This window comes from Prosopis cineraria, unplaced genomic scaffold (genome assembly GCF_029017545.1).
Source record: "Prosopis cineraria cultivar Desert tree isolate PC_DT_omini unplaced genomic scaffold, ASM2901754v1 PC1, whole genome shotgun sequence".
In the NCBI taxonomy this organism is placed as follows: Eukaryota; Viridiplantae; Streptophyta; class Magnoliopsida; order Fabales; family Fabaceae; genus Prosopis; species Prosopis cineraria.
The window spans coordinates 46,263,967-46,285,148 of NW_026555332.1; the positions used below are offsets into that span (position 1 = coordinate 46,263,967).

Below are 21,182 nucleotides of genomic sequence, written 5' to 3' on the forward strand. Positions count from 1 at the left end.
TGACTTGTCTAATTATAAAAGAGGGACCATTTATACATTGCAACTATAGTGTGATTGTCTATAGACTGTAGTTTGAATTGTAACTATTGATTGTTAAAACAGTTCCAAGTGATTGTAATTTTAATATTTTAATGAAATAAAGTTCAATTCAATTTTTTCACTTACTTGTTGGATTTGAAAGATTTTATTTCACAGCTTGAATTTAAGGATATGTATTGGAAATGTAAAAATTTAAAATATTCATATATGTTTTCATGAAAAAATGAGAAAATTTTTAAAATATTTATTTGTATTTTTAGAATATTTATATATGTTTTCATGAAAAATAAGAACATTTTTCAATATCTATTTGCATTAAAAATGAGAATTTTGAAAATATCCATTTGAGATTTAAAATATTCATATATATATATATATATATATAAAAATGAGAAAATTTTTAAAATATTCATTTACGTTTTTTTAAATATTTTTTAGTATTTTCATAAAAAATAAAAAAATTAAAATATGTGAAATGTATATTCAAATATAAGGTGCATATTAGAATGAATTATGCATATCTTGAAAATTGAAATTTGGATGCATGGTTTAAATGTTGGATGCAATGATACTCCATATGTCTTCTACTATATACATGATTTTTTTTTCAAATAAGTGCAACTTATGTTCTATATATTTGAATATGTATATTTGATATTCTCAAAATTTCCGCATAAGTCCTTGGCTTGAACATTGGATATGAAGATATAAAGTCAGAGATCCGAAATCATGATACGAACACGGATGCCGCGTCACATGTTACGTTGTTTGATCGTAAACCTTAAATTCATTAATATCTGTCTGTCTCTAACATATAGTATCATGCAATATCTCCCGTGGCAAGATTTAAATGCTTATAGACGCAATAACTAGCTTCCAGAAACAATCAGCGGACAGCTGGCTATCATTAAGAAACAAAACTTTTAATGTAAGCATCTCGACCTTAAGATAAGCAGCTGTTGATACCATGTCAGTACAGCGCAATATACAAATGTACAAAAAAAAATTTTGTTTTACTAAATAATACTCCAAAGTCATTTTTAATTAAATTTTATTTTTTAATAAAATAGTTATTTATTTTTAAATTAATTTTATTTTTTATATTTATTTTTATTAACACCCTACAATAAATATAAAATTATTATTAACAGAATACTTTTAAAAAAAGATAATGATTACACCTTAAAATATTAAAAATATTTTATATTTTTTAATATTTAATTTTTTAAAAAATATTTTATATTTATAAATGAAGGGGGTAATATGTAAACACGCAGCATAGATATAAATAAGCTAACGAAAAAAGAGCTTAAATAGTAGATAATAGGTCATTGGGGCCTCAGCCGTCAGGGTTATGGTTGGCCGGGTCTCCCGAAGATGGCTTTCTACTGTGGCTCGTTGAAAAGTCTGCCTCTAACAAAGTGCTGTGTATAGATTATCATATTATATCAATCAAATCTATATTTAAAAAAAAAAAATTACTACATCAATCAAACAAAGCAAGCTTGTTCTTGGAACACAATCGGTACGGATATATGTATTCTTTTCTTTCGCCCATAACCTATTCATGGAAATATGAAGCTAAGTAGGTAACCATATAATTAGACTCCTTTAATTAACCTCTTACATGGGCCAGTGAAATGCAAAATTATTGAGATTTTAAATTAACACATTCATTATTTTTCCTATAAACATGATCCAAGACAACATTTCGATCCTCGACTAAAATGTGATTGATATTGTCAGTAACATATCCAAAACAAATAACAAATACTTGTCCAAATCCCCACTTCATTGATCATTGATAAAATGAATACTTAACCTTATATATTTAAGGTATTTTTATTCAATTAAATCAAAACAAATAGATTTTAACGTGTTAATAATATTAATAATAAAAATTTATCATAAAATAAATAATCAATAAATGTTACATATGTCATGATTTAATTAAAAACACTCATCTTAAACATATAAGATTAAGTATATAAGTTTTTTTCCGCCCCAAGAACTGGAGTTATTGGGATACGAAGCCTTTAAAGCTTGTTCATTGCTCTTTAGTTCAACCAAATGAGCAAAACGAGTTCACCCATTATTCCCAAATAATAAGCTAATTCTTACTGATAAGAATATTCAGGCAATAGGGTACAGGCCATGCCTCATAAAACTCCAACAATAAAAGAAAATAAATCAGGTCCTGGACCAAATCTAATAAGATATATTATTATTTAGGCAAGAAAGGAAAGAATGTACTGACACTGATATCAGAACAAGCTCTTATAAGGTCATTCATTGGCTCCATAATACAAATGCCATTTCATATTTTCATTGTTGTTTTCTGAACTTGAAGACTAAATAGTGGATTCTACTGTTGTTTCCCTGTCGATGAGTTAATCATTGCTTGACTTTCTCAGAAGCCACAGCACCTATAGCTTTGCGTGGCATCTCATGGTTGTGTTTCCCCTCGTAAGTAGTGATAAATGCTTTTGGGTCATCTATTGATCTTTCCACATGTTTCCGGGCGCTGCACTTTATGTTAGTGCATCTATAATAACTTCTGCAATACGAATTTGAGTTGTCATGAAAACTCATTGTAAGCTAAAAACTGATGCTGGAAAACATAATCAAGTGAACGAGAATGCAAGTATGAACCTGGGATATGGATTGCCCTTCACAACCTTCTGTCCATATTTCCTCCAGCGAAAGCCGTCTCCAAGCACATCAGAATCTGTAGAACTCTGAACCACCACTTGAGGCTCCACTAAACCTTCCTCTGCTACTGCTACTACTTCATGGGATTGATTCTCGTTTTTCCTGAATGGAAAGATCAACTGTGTTTATTGAAAAACCTGATGACATGCATCAACGGAGTTGTCTGGTATTTCAATTAACTACAATGGAAATAAGCTGATTCTCATTGAACTGGCCTCTTACCTTCTTTTACTTTTGGGTTCATCTACCTCCACTTCATTTCCCTTGCTTCCTTCCTCACATTCCTCACTTTGAACATGTGAATTCTCAGGGCTCCCTCCAACTTTGACAAGATAACCAGCGTCACTCTGGTTCTCTATTCTATTTTCATTCCTCTCACCGCTAGGATTAACCCATAAATGGTTATTACAATTAGTATCTTCACCCAATCCATCAGGCACGATTCCTGATCCTTGTGTCCCTAATGAGTTGCGCTTAGGAGGCTGGGGCTTTGAATGGTTGTGCTCCCCTTTATACACAATTTCTGCAATCTGCCCATCAAATGATCTTTCAACCTTCTTCTTCACTGGGCAATTAGGATGCGTGCATTTGTAATAACTCCTTGGATACTCGCTTCCTTTCACTTGCTTCTGGCCATATTTCCTCCAGTTATACCCATCATAACAAGGTCTATCACCACAATTACTAGTAGATGGTGAAGTTTTCTGGTCCTCCTCTGGGCTCTGTTGTACCATCTTGTAACATACAATTGCTTGATTTGATTCAGCGCTTGGGGTGTTATTATTCTGGTGATGAATTGAGCTCAAATTTGTCCTCAGTTTCTCCGGATTGGGAAGTTGAAACTGCTGGCTATGACTGGTACTATAGTTTCCCTTAAGTGAATGAAAAAAAGAACTCATCAACACAATCTCACATGAGCAACATAGTCTTATGAAGAAATACATTTAATACTGACCATATTTGCCAAAAGAGAAACAGTGGCCTTGGAGACAAGCTTAGCCGTAGGCTTGTAAACAACTGTTTGATTAGTGTCTGGTCTATGATTTTTGTAAGATGGGTTAGCCTAAAAGTGGCAAAACTACCACATATGAGAAATCAAGATTCAGGAAGTCCAGACATAAGCAAGTTTGTATTTCAGACAAGTGAACTGAAAGTTTACCTCAGAAGAAATAAACCCAGCAGGAGGTGGGCGATTCACGGCTGGCTTGAACCTCACAGTCTTTGGTCTAATGGCTGAAACTGTGGCTTGAGAAGATTCAATAGATGGAGAGGCATTGATGGCACCTGCAAGTAGCTCGGAGAAGGATCTAAAAGGGGGGCAAGTAGGCCTTGAAGCTACTGGTTTGGCAACAACCACCCTTTCTGCTTCCTCAACATCCATCCTCAATTACTATATATTTTTCTTCAAAGGTTGATCCTTTTTTAAATCCAAAACTCCTGGTTATGGACGCTGAAATTGAGCAGAAAACTTCTGATGACAATTTGACTCCAACTGACCCAAGGTGAAAATAAATCTCTTCACCGCCAAAACTGTAGGATAATAATTAGATAACATTATGAAGGTAAGAAAGCAAAAGATTTGATTGCGATTTCCAATCAAATTTTCACTTAAAAGTATGACCTATGCTACAGAGCTGATTAAAGATAGAAAACCGCACTGAAATATAATTTTGCAGTTAGTATGTTTGAGGATAAAGTACAAAGAAGACCAAGGGAGGCACCAGTGAGAAGAGTGGAACATATAACTTTAAGAGTCCGATTAAGAAGGGTAGAGGAAGGCCTAAGAGAACACTCTTAGAAGTTATTGAATGCGATCTCTTAATTAATAATATTCCTAAAAACTTGATAAATGATAAGCACAATGACGTCTTGCAATCCATGTAGCCAACCCCACCTGTGTTGTTGTTGTTGTTGTTGTTGTTGTTGTTGTTGTATGTTTGAGGATAAAAATCATAACACTACGACCACCTTATTTTTGCTGCAACTGAACCAACCTATAACCAGCAATAATGTTCCACAATTTTGCATTTACATTCACAAACAACATAAATAGGCATAGCTTTTTGGTCGTAGACAAAAAGTATACAAGACATGAAAAGTTTTATTCCTCTTGAGCTTTTGTTGCTCTGAAGGAAGGAACGGAAGAGCAAGTTATTTGCTTTCAATTTGGGTCATCAAACTGGGAATTTTCAACTTCTTGGATATCTTTTACATTGGCTGAGCGGAAAGTCAGTGAAAACAGAAACATGAACTCAAATCTAGTCTGATAATTAATAATGTAGAACATACTATCCCTAGTAAGTGCAAACCAAGAGCTATTTACAAGCACCACGACTCTCAGATGAGGAATTCTCAATCCACGTCCACACACTAGAGGGAAGATTTGAAGGGTCTAAGGAATGATCAAACCATCTAAACCTTTATAGCGGCATCCTCAAATTTCAAGTTGGGAACATTGTTGACAACTGGAGTTGAATATTTGCATAAATGAAAACATGAAATTTATCAGTTGTCCTCTCCGCAATCAAGCTTATACTGTACTCCCATGATTGGAGAAACGATCAACATTATGTAGGCCTCTAACTTACAAAGGGGCATACTTTGGACATTTCAGTTCATAATCCTGAATATGGAACCATGTAAAGACCGCATGTCCTCGAAATGTCATCAAAAAGAACCAAACCTCAGCTCCCACATGGAAAAAAGTTTCCTGGTTTCATCAGGGAATTACCTCTTCTAAGTGACTTGTCGCATTATCTGTGTAATGCCAGTGAATATTATAACAAAAAGCACATTCTATTAAAACAAGCAAAGAAGCTTTGTCCCTCCAGGGCATTTACTTGATTGTATAGCTGCTAATTTTTTCTGCTCTGCACTATCCCAATACAAACAAAGAAGCTTTGTCCCTCCAGGGCATTTATTTGATTGGGATAGTGCACAGCAGAAAAAACCAGCAGCCTATAATGACTGTCCAAAATGGAACTTTGCCGGGGGGGGGGGGTGGGGAATCACAATAGTCTAAAGAACTAATCTACTTATACAATCCTCTCTTTTACACCCCAGAACTTGAGCCAGTGGACATGAACTATGCAGAATCCAGGAAAGCCAGAGAAGTATGCACCAAGCAGGTACATAAAAAGCTAACACTGAAATAGTAATATTCTGTTTTCCTTCTAGTTTCTGCCTTTTTCAAACCGCTGGTTTCTTCCAATTAAAGAAAAAAATGTTGGAATGGAAGATGAAATAAGGAAGGAAGTGATACTAACCAGAAAGTCAAGAAGCCACCGGAAGGCGAAAAAAAAAATTGCGCTCAACCATCTGCATTTCAAAACCCCGAGTTTTATAAAGAAAACTAATAATCGAAATAAAGAAAACATTTTAATAAGAACAGGAACGCCTCATGAGCACAAGAATTAGTTAGAGCCTTGCGAAGGAAACAACTTACGCAGCACAAAATACACTATCACTAGGGTTCTTGTCTTCTTTCGTGTTCTAAAATTCTTAGAATCCAGAGGCTTCCTTATACGAAAACAAGCGCGGTCAGAGAGAGGGAAAGGGGTTTATACTATTCTGGGTCTCTGTAGCTCCGAACTGTTGTTGAAATAATACGAAAATTGCCACCTGTTAAATATTGTTCAGTACAAGAAATTATTGATCTTTTTAAAAATAAAATTTGATCATTAATTAATGATGGGATTGGGAATGTGAAATTTGGGATTGGTGGTTAGCAGCTGGAGAGTGGAAGCCAACCCCCAAAACGGGAGGCGGAGGCCCAACTAACTTTTTCCTCCGAAAACTTTGACCCTCCGATATGATACTATGACATCGCGGGGTGGGGGACTTTCCACTTGCAGAGGCTGCGCGTGGAAGACACTTCGAATCCGATTGGGTAAGAATCTGACGTCTGTCGCCGCATAGCCGTTTCTGAGCCATTTGTTAAAAGCTGACGCTACAGATGGCGCTGTCTAACTTTATGGGCGATTAATGCAGAGTACGTGCTGCTATGCTTGGTCATATGAAAAGACTAATTTGTTCTCACTACAACTCTACACAACCCGCGGTAAGGCAGGGTAAAAGCGTTATTTCGTTGACTTTTTGTATGTATAGAAAAAATTACCGGCTGAGTTATTATTCAATGATTCGAAAAAGAGAGAGAGAGTTAGTATTCAATAGCTTAAAAAGGTTAAAATATAAAAAGAAAAATGTCAATAAAAAAATCTAATAATCTAAAGCAAAAAGTGTTCGTAAATTTTTTTTTTAGTGTATATACGATGGTTAAAAGTTAACGACGTTGATGGTTTTATTGTGAATATAAAATTTAATAATTTAAATACAGATGCATTGAAAAAGTAATTTTATAACTCTTATAATGAGAATTCAAACATTAATTTTCATGTTGTGAGATATCAATTCACTTCGCTAAACCCAATTCTGATTATGACAATTTTTGTTGTTGTTCATGTGTATCTTTTATTAAAAGTAATTTTATTAAAGGCAAGTGATAATTTTTTTAAGAGAAAAATTTATATACTCAACTTTATATGTTTCAGGTGTTTGTTTGCATGAAATCAAAACATGCACACTATTTTTAAATTATTTATTCTATAATAAATTTTTGTTATTAATATTATTAACAAGTTAAAATTCATTTATTTTAATTTAATTAAATAAAAATATATTAAATATATAAGATTAAGTATCTACATCTTACTTAAAAAAACAATAGACTAGATTAACATTACTGTATAAATTAGTGTTAATATCTTCAATTGTTTTTCTCAGGAATTAGAATTACTGCTTAAGTATTTAAAATAACAGGAAGATAAAATATCATCATCAAGTCTTTTCACCGAAAAAAATTAGTATTTTGTAGTTTTAGACAATTGCGAATCAATCTTCCTTTAATTACAACGTTCCTTATGAATATCATCCTTAAATTTAGATGTATTTCAAGTTTTAAATCTATTGGCATCTCGTTTTTCTTTTTTTGCCAAATTTCCATCTTGTCTTTTGGCTATCATGGTAAGAGAAAAATGTTAGAAAATTTAAATTTAACACTTATTTTTTCCATTCTCATATATAAAAAAATTTTTAAATTTTTTTTATTCCTAAATATAAAATGTTATTAGCATTTTTTTAATGAATAAACAATTATATCCCTATTATATTAAAAAGAGAAACAAATAAATACTCTCATTAATTTACTTAAAAAATAGTTATTTTTTATGTATAATAATTAAAATTAAAATTAAAATGTTACTTTACTTTTAATTAAATAATTAATTTTTATTAGTTTGAGTGAGTCAATTAAAAATATTATATATATATATATATATGAAACAAAAAGAGTATTATTTCTCGAATCACGGGAAAATTTACAATTATTATTACTATTAAAATTTAAAATTTTTATCGCCTCATTCCTATAAGTAAGAAAAAAGTTTTTTATTAGGTCACGCAAGTTTTTATGATTATTATTTATTATCACTGCCGTAAGCCCTGGGTTAATTTGATTTCTTATTATAAGGCCATCCTCTTTCATGACAAAAATTGGATCCTGCATCCCTAGAAAGAAGAACAAAAAAAGATCTAAGGACTGAGATATGCGGATATGCGGAGCGACCCCACTTGCAAGATACATTTTTTAAACGCACATGCCAGTAATAGATGTTTTTTTTTTTGGACCTTAAACAGTAATAGATATCTGAAAAAGCAGATCAATCCAGCCTCTAGGCTACATTGTATTTGATCATAACTTGTGACTTCAAAGATAATTACGTGTCAACGTTAAATGCGATGATCTCAACCCCTTCAGAACTAGAATTCGAAAAAAATCATTTAAGGAGAATTGTTTCTATGATTTGATATGAATTAACTAATAAAAAATATCATGAGGCATCACATGGCTATATTAAAAAGCACAATTAGGTTTAAATTTTATCAAAAACTATACGTTAATTGGAATCAAAGAAGCGTGGGGTACATGCCTTCCAAAACATGATAGCGATGTCCAAACGCGGTGAAGAGTCTGAGTTCTGCATGGTTGTCGGGCTCCACGCAGGCATACAATTTAAGACCTGCAACTGCAATTCGAGTTGCAATTTCTCATCAGTCACGACAGCTTCTCCTTCTTTGGCATTTGTATTTTAAGTAAAAGTTTACCTGTATTGAATTCGAGGCTTACTACAGCAGGAGTGTATCTACAAATTCAAACAACACTTATCAAATTATTTATGAATCACCTATTAACAAGGTTATTATTATTTATTATATTAATGGTGTTATTATTTATATCAAATCTTTACAAATTAAACTAATATTTATAAGCTTTTTTACAAATATTTTATTAATTAATTTGCAGTTATTACTTTACTAATTATTATTGTTGTTGTTGTTGTTGTATAGTACTCCCTTCACTCAAATTATAAGACATTTTAAGATAAAATTTTATATATTAATAAATTTTATTAAATATATTTAACAATATTATCTTTCTAAAAAAAATATAAACATTTAAAAATATCTATCATTTAATTTATTGAAAGATAATGAATGAAAATTAATTATAGAGAGAGAAAAGATGATATTAAAAATGATGTATTTAATGAAATCTTAATCTATTCAAAATATCTTATATTTTAAAATGAATTTTTTTAAAGAAAATACTTTATAATTTAGGATAGAGGAAGTATTGTATAGCGTTATTACTGCATGTTGTTGTTGAACTGTTTAATTGATTCTTAAATAAAATGAAAGCGTTGTTCGTGCCACTTGATCAGTCGTTGTCAAATTTTTACGTTTTAATTACATATTAACATTTAACACATTATAGAGTGTTGATATATTAAACTTTTGTATCTGATGACTATTTATTTACCTTTGTTTTGGCTTTCAACAATTTTGGCCGTCTTATTTAATTTTAGCCATAACATCAACACAAAAATACTACATCCTTTTGCAATCCAACTTTGATTCAATTAAAACGAAATTCAAAACTAGAACGCTGTGGTTTTTTTTTAACCCAAAAAACTAGGATGCTATAAGGACTGTTAAATTGATGTACTTCATGAACAGGCAGGATCGCTAATTATATGCCAAAAGTTCAAGGCATTGTATACAACACCAATTAAATCCAAGTGAAAGATATGTGCCTTTCAAGGAAATGTCCACAAGCTAGCGACTAAATTAATTTGAGTCAAAGATCTAAGATATCCGATTTAGAGCATAATATGCTAAAATTATTTTTCAGGAAAAAAAAAACACTGTAGTATGTAAAATACAAGAGGACAGTGAAGATACATACAGGGGACTAAATGAAATTAGGGTTTGTTGTGGGGTGGGGTTTGAAGATTAGGTGAGGCTTCGGAACGTTAGGTGGGACACGCGTGGAAGATTGACACGTGGCAGGTATGACTGGTAGTTGTACGTCCCCATTTTCTAGTTGGATAAGCAATCCCCAGCCCATTTTACAGAATCACCTGGCTCTCACGTCGCTCTCCATGATTTCCAATCAAAAAATGAATGTCGAATGTTAAATAAAAAGAGATTTTTTTTTCTTATTTCACAAAATTTAACCTCAGAGTCATATTTGAAACTCTAAACATCCAATCTTTCCAATTACAAACGCTTATCACTAGATTTACGTACTATATAGCTTGTTTGCTTAGAGAATTTTGTTTTATTAATTTAAAGGCAAAATAAAATTACAACATTTATTATCCAAAAAAAATCCCAAAATTTGATAATGACAAAAATAGACATAAATAAATTGGAGGAAAAACTGAAAGAGAAATCAGACAAATATTCTGCATGGTTGTGTTCCCCTCCTAATTGAATGGTGTGCCCAGCAAGATAACAAAATCTCCTATCTTTACTCATTTAACCTTAAAAAATAACTACTTATAATTGACGTTAGTTCAAATAGCAACGGTAGGGGAGGAAAGGGTTCAATACTTCAACATAACGAATTTTTTTTTTTTGAAATAAAAATGTTTCTGTTTTCAAAATTGAGGAAGGCATAAATCTAGTACCAACTTTATCTGTCCAATTGGCCCACAAGCATCGTTATCCTGACTCGTCATTGTTTATTGATGGATGTCCAGGCTGCAAATGTCCGAGGGCTAATGTCTATAGTTTCCACGGAACTTCACTATGAATTTAAATTACATCTTTCCCAGGAAAATATTTCCCTTTCAGTTTATTTTCGACTTCTTGCTAAAGATACTCAAGCTCAACATATTCTAATAGAATTAACTTCATGGCAAAGTTAGTTTAAAAGGGCTACGACTAATTCGGCGTCGTGCGTTATGATTTGTAAAAAATGCAATCGGCCTAAGGAAGTCCAGAAATGGACTCAATTTTGACAATAGAATATTCATTACTTACGGCATACACTTTCAATATTGGTTGAATTCCAACGACAAGATGACCAGCAATTTGGAACTCAACTAAACGCTGTGTTCAAGGGATTTGGTTGTCCTTGTATTTCTTTTCCAATGTGCTAGAAGTTTTCTACCTCTTCACATCTCTGTTTATTTTCTAGAGATGAGAATGTGTTTTTAATCATTGAAGCATGATTTAATGTGTCAATTCAGTCCGTAACAGCTCATGTTCTGGATAAAGAATGAGCTAGACTCATTTGCAGTCATGAACATATTCTCATTCTCAGATGCAGACATCAGTTGGCTCTAAAGCAAACTCGTGTTCATACTGGTGTGGGAAAATATAGCCCGTGAATGTAAAAAGAAAATTGACAGACTACTTGCTGAATTAAACTTCCAATCACCAAGCGGGATGGTGTTTCATCAAATTAAAAAGACAAGTGAGATCGCGACCAATGAGTGCAGAGCTCAGCTGGTGGAAAGCCGTGCCACTCTACTTGTCTTGAGTTTGAGCTCTATGTATGAAACTATGTTAAATACTTATTGGCATAGCTTTGTCAACCTTGTGGTCTTATCTTATCTAGCTTGACTTGTATTTGTCGGAGTCCACCATGATTTCTAAATATGCGGTTGATTGATAAAAGGAAAAAAAGAAGAATATATTCCCATTTAACTCATATTATACACCCCAACAATCCCCATCTTTTTGTTTCTATAAATTATTCAATAACAAGAACGCAAAAGGAATTTATCTCCGGTTACTTACCCCGTACGAGAAATATCTATGACTTCAAAATGACAAGCATGGAATCTTGGAACTCTGACTTTGTACCACTATCAATTTTTATTTTTTATTTTTTCAATGAAAAATAGATCCTTAATCAAAAAAATGATTACAAGCCAGTCAAGTCTGTCAAACAATCCCCTTTCATCATCCACTACCTTAATACAGTAAGGTGGGGGTTCATCAAAGGAAGTACGACATACAAAATTCTTCTGCACTTGAGTGGCCAACAAATGAGCAGGAGTGCTAGCCTCCCTAAACATGAAATTCAAATGAATGTTCCAATCTCAATAGAAATAAATTCTAGCCCGGTTATTTTTAGGTCATCTTGGAAACAGATTTACTGGTAAAAGAATGAAACCATTATATGCAAGCAGGTTCCATGGAGACGGGATGCAAGCTCTCTTAAGTTTGAGTAACAAGGTCAAAGAATGAACTATTCACATTTTCATTCAGCAGTGTAAATGAGAAAGATTATTAGCAATTTTGAAGTCGCTATAAGGGAGTTATCAAAGTGTCCAGTCAGCATAACAATGTCCATAAAAAGACTCCTTGCCGTAAATTGAACCGCAGATACCGAATAAAAAAACTGGAGTGACAGTAATCTATTTTACAATAACACAAGGGGTGAAAGGCACGAATGCTCACATTTTACACAAAGGCTTCTTGACCATTTTCACCGTATGTCCTTATCATTATGCCACTCGGACAAATGCCATCTATCAATCGTCTTCTGCCTCTGGTGCATTTTCGTATGTGGACTTGTGAACAAATTGTCCACAAAAGCGAGGCTGTTGTTCAGCTGGTTTCTTTCTACTTCGATGTTGGACCTGCAATTCCAACCATATAGAGTTTGACTTTAAGCATCAAAGGTGCACCGGTGTTCCACGAGACACACTCGTCTTTTGGGTAAATTTGATCACACATGTAGAGCAGAAGTCTGCTCCACTCACAGTGAACAGGGTATCAACATCCCTTCCCAAAACTAGCATGTCCTACTCATAAGCATTTATCATGGATGATATTCCCTAATTGCAAAGAGAAATTCAGGATTTAACAAATACATCAAGCACATCAGTCATACAAAGACAAACAAACCTTACTTTGAATATATGTTATTTAAAGTACTAAGATTGGAAACAAATAAAAGATGTTCGGTCAAAGTTATAAGAATCCGCCGACTTGAATACCTAGTCAAGTTCTCACAGGGTCTCAAATCTCCTCCTACTTCCCCGAGGTATTGGCCTTTTTCATTTAGCATCAGACATCGGGTCTAATGAGACCTTAGGAATATCCTTCGCTTACAGCAAAAATTAATCTTTCAGAATACTCTGGGCAAAGGATATATCTCTAACAACTAGGTTTGTTTCATATATAAAAGCTATGAATTGAATCCCAAACACTTTTTTAAGGGATGAGGGTCTTTACCACTCACATCAACCACAGTTGGTACACATTATGATAATTTAAAGACAGCCTGTTTCATCCTCAATTCAAGGAAATCAAATCAAAGTATCATCTGAACTTCACATTCATCTTTGATCTCCATGTCATGGAATGAGATGAAAATGCGAGCAGGAATCTTGATGAGGGAGTAAACAACTATTGAGGGAATAAACATTAAATATGTCACTTCATATCATGTCATCCAATATATAGGGTTAGTTAAATGGCAGTCTTATTGCAGCTAGAGTCTTGATTTCATCCCAATAACTTTCCAGTTCTAGCTAAACTCAAAAATCTATAACATATTAAAAAGATGGCAGATTCAATTCATTGTGTCCTCATTTGTGTTCTTTAATTACTTTCAAGTTACCCCAAGCATAATTGTTGGCTTGCTTGCTCCTACAACTCCAATACTATCATACTTGAAAGAACACAAGAATGTAACAATAACAAGCTACAGCTTTATGCCACTGGTTTATCAGTTTCTACACAAATGGATGGAAAATTCTTCTAAACAATGGGAGAAGATTAAGAAGGATGCTAAAGGAAATATCACATCATTGAATGTCCTCATTATCGTTTGATACGTGTGATTATTCTACTGTACAAAGAGTTTTTTTTTTCTGTTTTTTTTTTTTTTGGGGTGCCATTCAAGCATAAGAAGTTGTTAAAAAGGGATGAAATGAAAAGGCATCTTACAAGGAACCAGGCAGAAAAATGAAACAATTAAAATGACGCATCATAGATAGCTAGTCTGTTCCTTTGAACTTGTATGGCAAGTGTTTGAATGTTGGCATAAAAAAAAAAGCATCATAACCATCCACTACTGATAACATTATGTATGTTATTCCAACCATTAATGAATTCATAATCATAGATGCAGAAAAAGTAATATATAAGTCCAAAATTGGACCACAACCCTTCTCAAATGAAGGCTTATAAGCAAAGAAATGCCCATGTACAAACATGGGCGTGGGTATCTTTTGGAGACTTGATAGTATGGGATACCAAGTTCCACATTGAGTAACATGGGATGCTCAATGAAATATTTAAGTGAGCTGGTTTTCCCACCTCAATAGCTAGCTTTTGGGGTAAGGTTCCTCATCCTACTTAGGTGCCCGTTAATTGTTATTGAACCTGATTGTTGACCACTCCTGAGAGGGCTACTCATGGAGGGTTTTGACAGGCAGGAGGTTGAGTTAAGTGCCATGGGGTGTCGACTTCCATGGGAGGCCAATTGATGGAGACTTGTAATATAAGATACTAAATCTCACATTGAGTAATACGGGATGCTCAATGGGGTATTTAAATGAATTGGTTTTCTCACCTCAACAACTAGCTCTTGGGATAGGGTTCCCCATCCTACTTAAGTACCCATCAATATCGTAGTTCCAAGCCATGTAAAGCCATCAAATTTTCAAATTAATCACACAAGTCCAAGAAAATGGAATGATAGGATAAAAATAAAACTCAGAAACAAAGAATGAGCGGAAAAAGAAAATGGTGTGGATTAGGTGCTGTATTAAAAAAAAAAAAAAAGGTACTACTCATGTATCACTAACTGATGCCCAGGAATAACAACTCAAAAGTTTGTTACCTTTTTATGGATGGAACTCTCCTTTCTCTTACGGTGAAACTTACTTAAGGACGCTTCTCTTTTGGAAGTCTTGCTTTGATCTACCTTGTTAGCACTCTTATTGCCACTCCCACTAGCATCATCAGTTCCATTATTTTCTGCAATTCCATTGTCACCCTTTATGTTTGTCCCTCTGTCATCAACTGCAGTGTTGCTCCCATTTAGTCCGTTGCTTCCATTGTTGCCGCCCATTGCACTTCTCTTGGTACTGTTATCTCCAGAATTACATTCAACCAGCAATTCCACTACATTAGATGACCCATAATGTGGTGCAGCTGCAGCTATTTCCTTTAATGTTGAATCAACTTGGTCAGGTAGGTAATGCTTGTCAGCTATACTGTCAAAGTTTTCAAATTGGTAAGGAAAGTCCTCAGCTGGAGAATCCTTCCGTGTGCCTCCTTTTGGTGCTAGCATTGTGACAGTAGCCATATCCTTGTTATTATGCAACGCAACTTGTTGAAAGGTACACAGGTCGCTGCTTATAGGCTGGACAGCAGATACCTGGTACAAACATCTGGCTGTTGATGCTACTACTGGTTCACTTGAAACTTTAATTTTAGGAAAAGCATTATTAGAAGTGGAACCCATATCAATATTTGAGCTCCGGTGGGGAGGGTTGCCATTAGAATGAGATTGAATTTCATGTGATAAATCTTTCTTTGTAACTTCTAAGCTATTGTCGTGTGGAGAGTTGCTTCCAGTTCGAACACACTCAGCGGGAGACTTAGTGTTAGAGCTTTCATTGTACCTGCAGCAGAAGACTTGCTGGAATGATATTGGCATCAAGAATAAATCAGAAGAACACCAAACAATAACTTAGAGTGATCAGACCTTGAGAAGGATGAAAGGTCTGAACATCTTGCAACAATCCGTTTGTCCTGAATTCTAATTCCAGCCTCTTTTACTCCACTAAGTCTCTTTAAACTGAGCTCAGGAGATGGTAACTCGTCATCATTAGTAGCTTTATTTTCAATATCTGAGAGCTTGGTTCTTCTATTTTGGGCTTCAAATTCTTCACTGGTAATGAAATCAGACACCGAAGGACCATTGGCACTTAGCTTGCCAGATGGATTCTCACAATTAAGATCCAGATGCCCTCTACTAATCTGCCCATTGAATTTAGAGGAACCTACATCAAGATGGATACCTTGATTTTGTACTGAAGTGATGGGAACCACATTTCCGTTGTCAGAAGTTAAGTCAAGCTCTCTACTTGAGTCAACTTTCAGCTCTTTGACTTTCAAATGATCTGGGGAAAGGACGAAATTAATGTCTTGTCACCAAAATAAGAGGAAAAATATTGATCATTGATACATGAATGTGGGTTCATGGTACACATACACACACAAATATATACAACAACAACAACAAGCCTTATCCCACATGGTGGGATGGTTATATAGATTGTATGATGCCATTGTACTCTATCAACAACCAAATCATTGGAAATATTGTTAACTAGAAGATCCCTTTCACTAATTTCATTTAGTGTTCTCCTTCAATAATATATATATATATATATATTAATGCATACATGTCTGGTGTAAGTTCTGAGGGAGGGAGAAGCACAAAAGAAAGAAGGAAATGCAGCTGAATAATAGTAAAGCTGCATTTCATGTCATGTGGTTGGTGAAAATTCCAAAGTGGTTGGCGATTATAATAAAATTTTATTTATGAACAATCACTTAATAGCTTAAAGCCTTATAGTTAAACTAGTCCTTAACATAATATTAGAGCCTTTAAGATGAAATGGTAAGGAACTTGATCTGTGCCGCATCACATTCTCCATAATCAAATGAAATTTAACACAAGGCAGGTGGAACTCTGCTTTGTCCACACTTCAAGAGCTATGGGCTTTAGTGAGAACAAGTGTGATGGAGATAATACTACTTATGAGCCTCAACATGTTAAACTTCGAAATTAAAATTCTTCCTTTACAAGTATATTTAATTAATTTAAATTTCTCATGATTTAATTCAATGAAATTGCTCAAGTACAGGTGCAAGTTTTGATCCAAACATTAACTAAACAAATTCTTAAATCAGGAATCAAGTATAACTATAGGAACGTTTCTATTATAATGTTTTATTATGCCTTGACACAATAAACAAAACTACAGCACAACTAAAATTCAATACAAATCCAACAACTTGTACAAAAGTAGTTTAATCAGATGCAACCTAAATGAAGTTCCTCAGGAATTATCCAAAAGTATATCACAATAATGAAAACAAGCATAAGTTATTCCAAAGAAAATGCAATCATAATTTTTATTCATCATTCATGCATTCTGATTCAACCAAAAAAAGAAAAAGCCTTGTTAATGTGACACCAGCACTTGTAAACTTATAGATGTTAATAGAGTAACTGTTTTGACAAGCTCCAAACAGCATATGATATTTACCAATAACATTTGACTCCTATAAAATTGGATGGTATGTGTATGAGAAAGAGAGAAAGATAATACAGTATTCTCTCCATTCCTTTTTATAAGGTGTCATTTAGAAGGTTATAATTTCCTATTTATAAGACATTTTGCAAAGTTTAGGGAGTAATTAATATTTTTCCCAAAAATTTCCCAAAAATAAATGTGCGGAGAGAAAGGGATTAATCAATAAATTTATGAAGGAGGGAGAGGGATCGAGAGAGAGAGGATTAACTAATTTCCTGGTATGTATAAAATAGTTAAATATATCTTATAAAAAGGAAGAGGGGGAAGTAATGTGTGTACCCAAGCACTTTCAACCTTACCAACTTGTTGCTTATGTTTGAGACAACACTTTGTGGCCAAAGGAACAATCTTGTCATCACATGTTTGAGCATTAGAGCGAACGAATTGGGCACAGGTGCTATCAGGATAGTCTACTATTTGATCCCACTGGGGCACTTGTTTGGAACTGTCAACTTCAACAGCTTGTTTGGTCCAGGAGGTCTGCCAAGGGAGAAAATAAAGAAACTTACAAGTCACTTTTGCTTTAAAAAAAAAAAAAAAAACTGGTGCATGATCTTTTGTACGCTACCATGTTGTATGAATTTGCACAAGAAAAACAAGAGATTGCCTTCTATTGGCATCCTCCTCTTGCTGGATTTCCTAACATTATCTTCCTATGGAGTAGGACAGTAAGGCAAAACAGGTGATAGCAAGGATCTGAGTTTTATGGGAATACTGTAACAGACTTAAGCTTCGCTCAGTTTGTTCCTTGTTTATGCCAAACATATGCTTCAGAAAAAGAAGGTCAACAAAATAAGGAAAAGAATTAAGCACATTAAGTGGTTGACACTCAAGCGCTCAACCAAATTCAAGAGATTACAACTTTGTCAGAAGCATCAGTTTCAGGATCCAGCCATAAGCCAAAAGTAAGGTGGAAGGGAAATGGCATCCGAGACATGGGATCCAATCATCCACCATATTTTAATGCCTATCCCAAAAAAATTTAAAAAAATTGAAATATTAAGATTATTTTAAAGCCCTCAAAGCTATAGCAATCAATCTATACAATGGACAAAAATGAAAGACATCTATGAGCACCAACTTGAAGTGTTTAAGGCCCAGTGAAGATATACGAGTTATACATCAATAAGTATAAACCAAAAAAGAATCAGGAAAATCAACATACAGGAAACTGTTATACCTGAGTTCCGCTACCATTGTCAGTTCCATTCCTACTATTCAGATCGTCACTTCTGTTGTTGTCCTCATCATTGCTGTCAGTGTAGTTACCCGACTTCCCAAGACTCTTTGATTTTATGGACTTCTGGGTTTGTGTGCTACTTTCACTCCCACTTCCACTAGACTGACGAAAAAATTAAAGGAATAATCAAGAGCAATTATGGAAGTTGTAGGTTTTTAATTTAACAATATATTCTATCCGATCTTTTAATAAATTGGATGGATATGGCAGTTTTCTTTCTAAAGTACCATCCATAACAATATATGGATTGGTAGATCATCACTAGTCCACAAATAGGATAGATATCGTGACATTGATAAGGAAAAATCAAGTCAACTCACACTATGGCATCGCCTCCAAACATGCTGCCAAAGGTTTTTAAGCTCATTCTTCCGTAAGGGTTTTACAAGAAAGTCAACAGCACCCTTTGACAAGCACTTAAAGACTAAACCCATAGAGTCATGAGATGACATCACTGCAAACCAGTTTCATTAGAAACCATAGAAAAGAGCAGCTTATTTACAGAATGTAATGAGAAATATTAACATTAATTATTGTAAAACAACATGGGCGCTCAGAAAAACTCACTAATCACTGGAATGTTCTTCCGTGTTTGGTGACCCATAATTTTGGATAGAAGACCAATTCCTGATAAGCAAGGCATTGCCACCTCAGTTAAAATGAGATCAATATGATTAGTTATATCCTCCAACATCTTCCATGCTTGCAATCCATTTGCTGCTTCAATAACTGAAAAATATGAAATTTAGATTATATGTATATTATGATTGGTCAATCGCAGTGAAAAGTAATTGATCTTTAATATCTATAGATTGTTTAAACTCTGATAAAAGGCAAAATATAAATTTTGGGAAAGAAAAGCATTTTATGCCCAAAAGTGGACAAAGTTTGATATAAGACATGAATCATTAGCAAGGCATCTACCGTAAATCTAATTGCAAAGACTATCGATAAATAATGGCATGGCTATTCTGAAACAAGAAGGAATAAAAGTAACTTCAAATAAAAGTTTAAACACAAATGGCGTTAAATCAGAGTTCCTGCCTAACCAAATAAGTAAAGCATCCAGCAAGTTATATAGTTACCAACCTTCATAACAACAATTGCAAAGTAGTGCGGTAACAACATGGCGAGTAGAGTTATCATTCTCCACAAGCAAGACCTTGAGGGATCCAAGATGTAAAAACCTCTCCCAACAAACAATTGCCCCTCGAGTCTGTTGCTTTGCTATAGGCTGGACAACAGGGCCTTTCACTGTCACCCCTTGTCCAGCCTTAACTACTTCAACTATTCCATTAACCTTCAACGCATCTTTCTCATGTAATCCATGTTCCTCACCGGTAGCTCCATCTATAAGGATTTTCTTCCCAACTTGTAGACGCTGCGCCAATTCTTGTAATTCTTTATCTTCACCATTAACACTCATCAGTGCACCCCTCATCATTTGGATTAGGAAACGCCAGTATTAAGGAGCTTCATACAATGTAACAATCCTTCCTCATCACAGGAAAAAGTGAACGAAATCATCATTAAGATCCCCAGCTCAATGCAAGTATAAGTAATTGAATATGCAGTGAAATAATAAATAGATCAAGACAAGTATAACTAGCGCATCTGTGGTTGGATTTTTTCACACCGAAGCGAATCAAATACCCACCATGCTCTAAGAAACTCTTTAAACCAATCAAATACCCACATTGTCAGACAAATTACACAGCTTTGAGCACATTTCATGCAAATTAGAGATTCCTTTCTTATATTCTTCATTTGAAATTATCTTTAGTTAAAAAAAGCAGCAAAAAAAATCCAACAACATTATCACTCTCTCCTAAGCAAACAAGGGGGTGGTTTAAAGAAATTAAGAAAACATAGATCTTGCGAAAAGATAAACCAAATTTTCTAAAGAAAAATAATTTCCAGCTCCATGATTTTTGGAAACATTGAAAAAAATAATAATAAAAAAACAATAATAAACATTTTCAAAACCCTAAGCAGTCTGAAGAAAGCCGAAGGTTGACAACTGGCGTCATCCCATAGACAGTTACCCCAAATCCACTAAAAATCAAACACAACAATGTATCAAAGGAAAAAACACAGTTGTAAACATACAAATAATGAATGTTTGACCATGAATATCCAAAAGAGAACAATTATATGCATCAATTTCTTTTTCCAGCGTTCTTTACACTGAAGAATATAAAAATGAAAAAAATGGAAGCAAATATATTCCATTATAAAGAGCATAAAATCAAAGGGAAATACAAGAATTGAAGACAATGATTAATACATCTGATCATTCCCTAATCGCCATTAATTAGATCCATCAGAGAGGAAAGTGATCATGGAACAGGAGAATTGCATGATAATAGTTCCTTTGATCTGGAAATCTTAATTACTGGACCAAATTTGGAAATAAAAAAACAATAAAACAAAATTTTCACTTCGGCTTGCTTGACCAATATGAGACCCAAGAGAGACCGCGGTAAGAAATC

At 34.0% G+C, this 21,182-nt stretch overlaps 2 protein-coding genes across 6 annotated transcripts; both read right to left on the reverse strand.

The window, feature by feature from the left end:
• Window positions 1-2,237: 2,237 nt before the first annotated feature.
• LOC129305281 (WRKY transcription factor 44-like) lies at window positions 2,238-6,409 on the reverse strand. 2 transcript variants are annotated; one of them, XM_054945400.1, is made up of 7 exons: window positions 6,197-6,409; window positions 6,018-6,069; window positions 3,911-4,201; window positions 3,707-3,814; window positions 2,974-3,623; window positions 2,692-2,853; window positions 2,238-2,596 (listed from the first exon to the last, which is right to left on the reverse strand). In XM_054945400.1, the coding sequence occupies exons 3-7, from the start codon at window positions 4,130-4,132 to the stop codon at window positions 2,434-2,436; spliced, it is 1,305 nt and encodes a 434-aa protein (XP_054801375.1). In that variant the 5' UTR covers window positions 4,133-4,201; window positions 6,018-6,069; window positions 6,197-6,409; the 3' UTR covers window positions 2,238-2,433. The 2 variants fall into 2 exon arrangements, with proteins under 2 accessions (XP_054801375.1, XP_054801310.1); XM_054945335.1 differs by having other exon boundaries at window positions 3,911-4,281; window positions 6,197-6,408.
• A 5,931-nt stretch (window positions 6,410-12,340) lies between these two features.
• LOC129314064 (two-component response regulator-like APRR7) lies at window positions 12,341-21,182 on the reverse strand. Of its 4 annotated transcripts, none has more exons than XM_054957450.1 (9): window positions 20,978-21,181; window positions 19,780-20,183; window positions 19,258-19,419; window positions 19,011-19,144; window positions 18,631-18,792; window positions 17,750-17,930; window positions 15,830-16,247; window positions 14,960-15,746; window positions 12,341-12,746 (listed from the first exon to the last, which is right to left on the reverse strand). In XM_054957450.1, the coding sequence occupies exons 2-9, from the start codon at window positions 20,132-20,134 to the stop codon at window positions 12,639-12,641; spliced, it is 2,307 nt and encodes a 768-aa protein (XP_054813425.1). In that variant the 5' UTR covers window positions 20,135-20,183; window positions 20,978-21,181; the 3' UTR covers window positions 12,341-12,638. The 4 variants fall into 4 exon arrangements, with proteins under 4 accessions (XP_054813425.1, XP_054813430.1, XP_054813418.1 ...); XM_054957455.1 differs by having other exon boundaries at window positions 19,780-20,187; XM_054957443.1 differs by having other exon boundaries at window positions 19,780-21,180.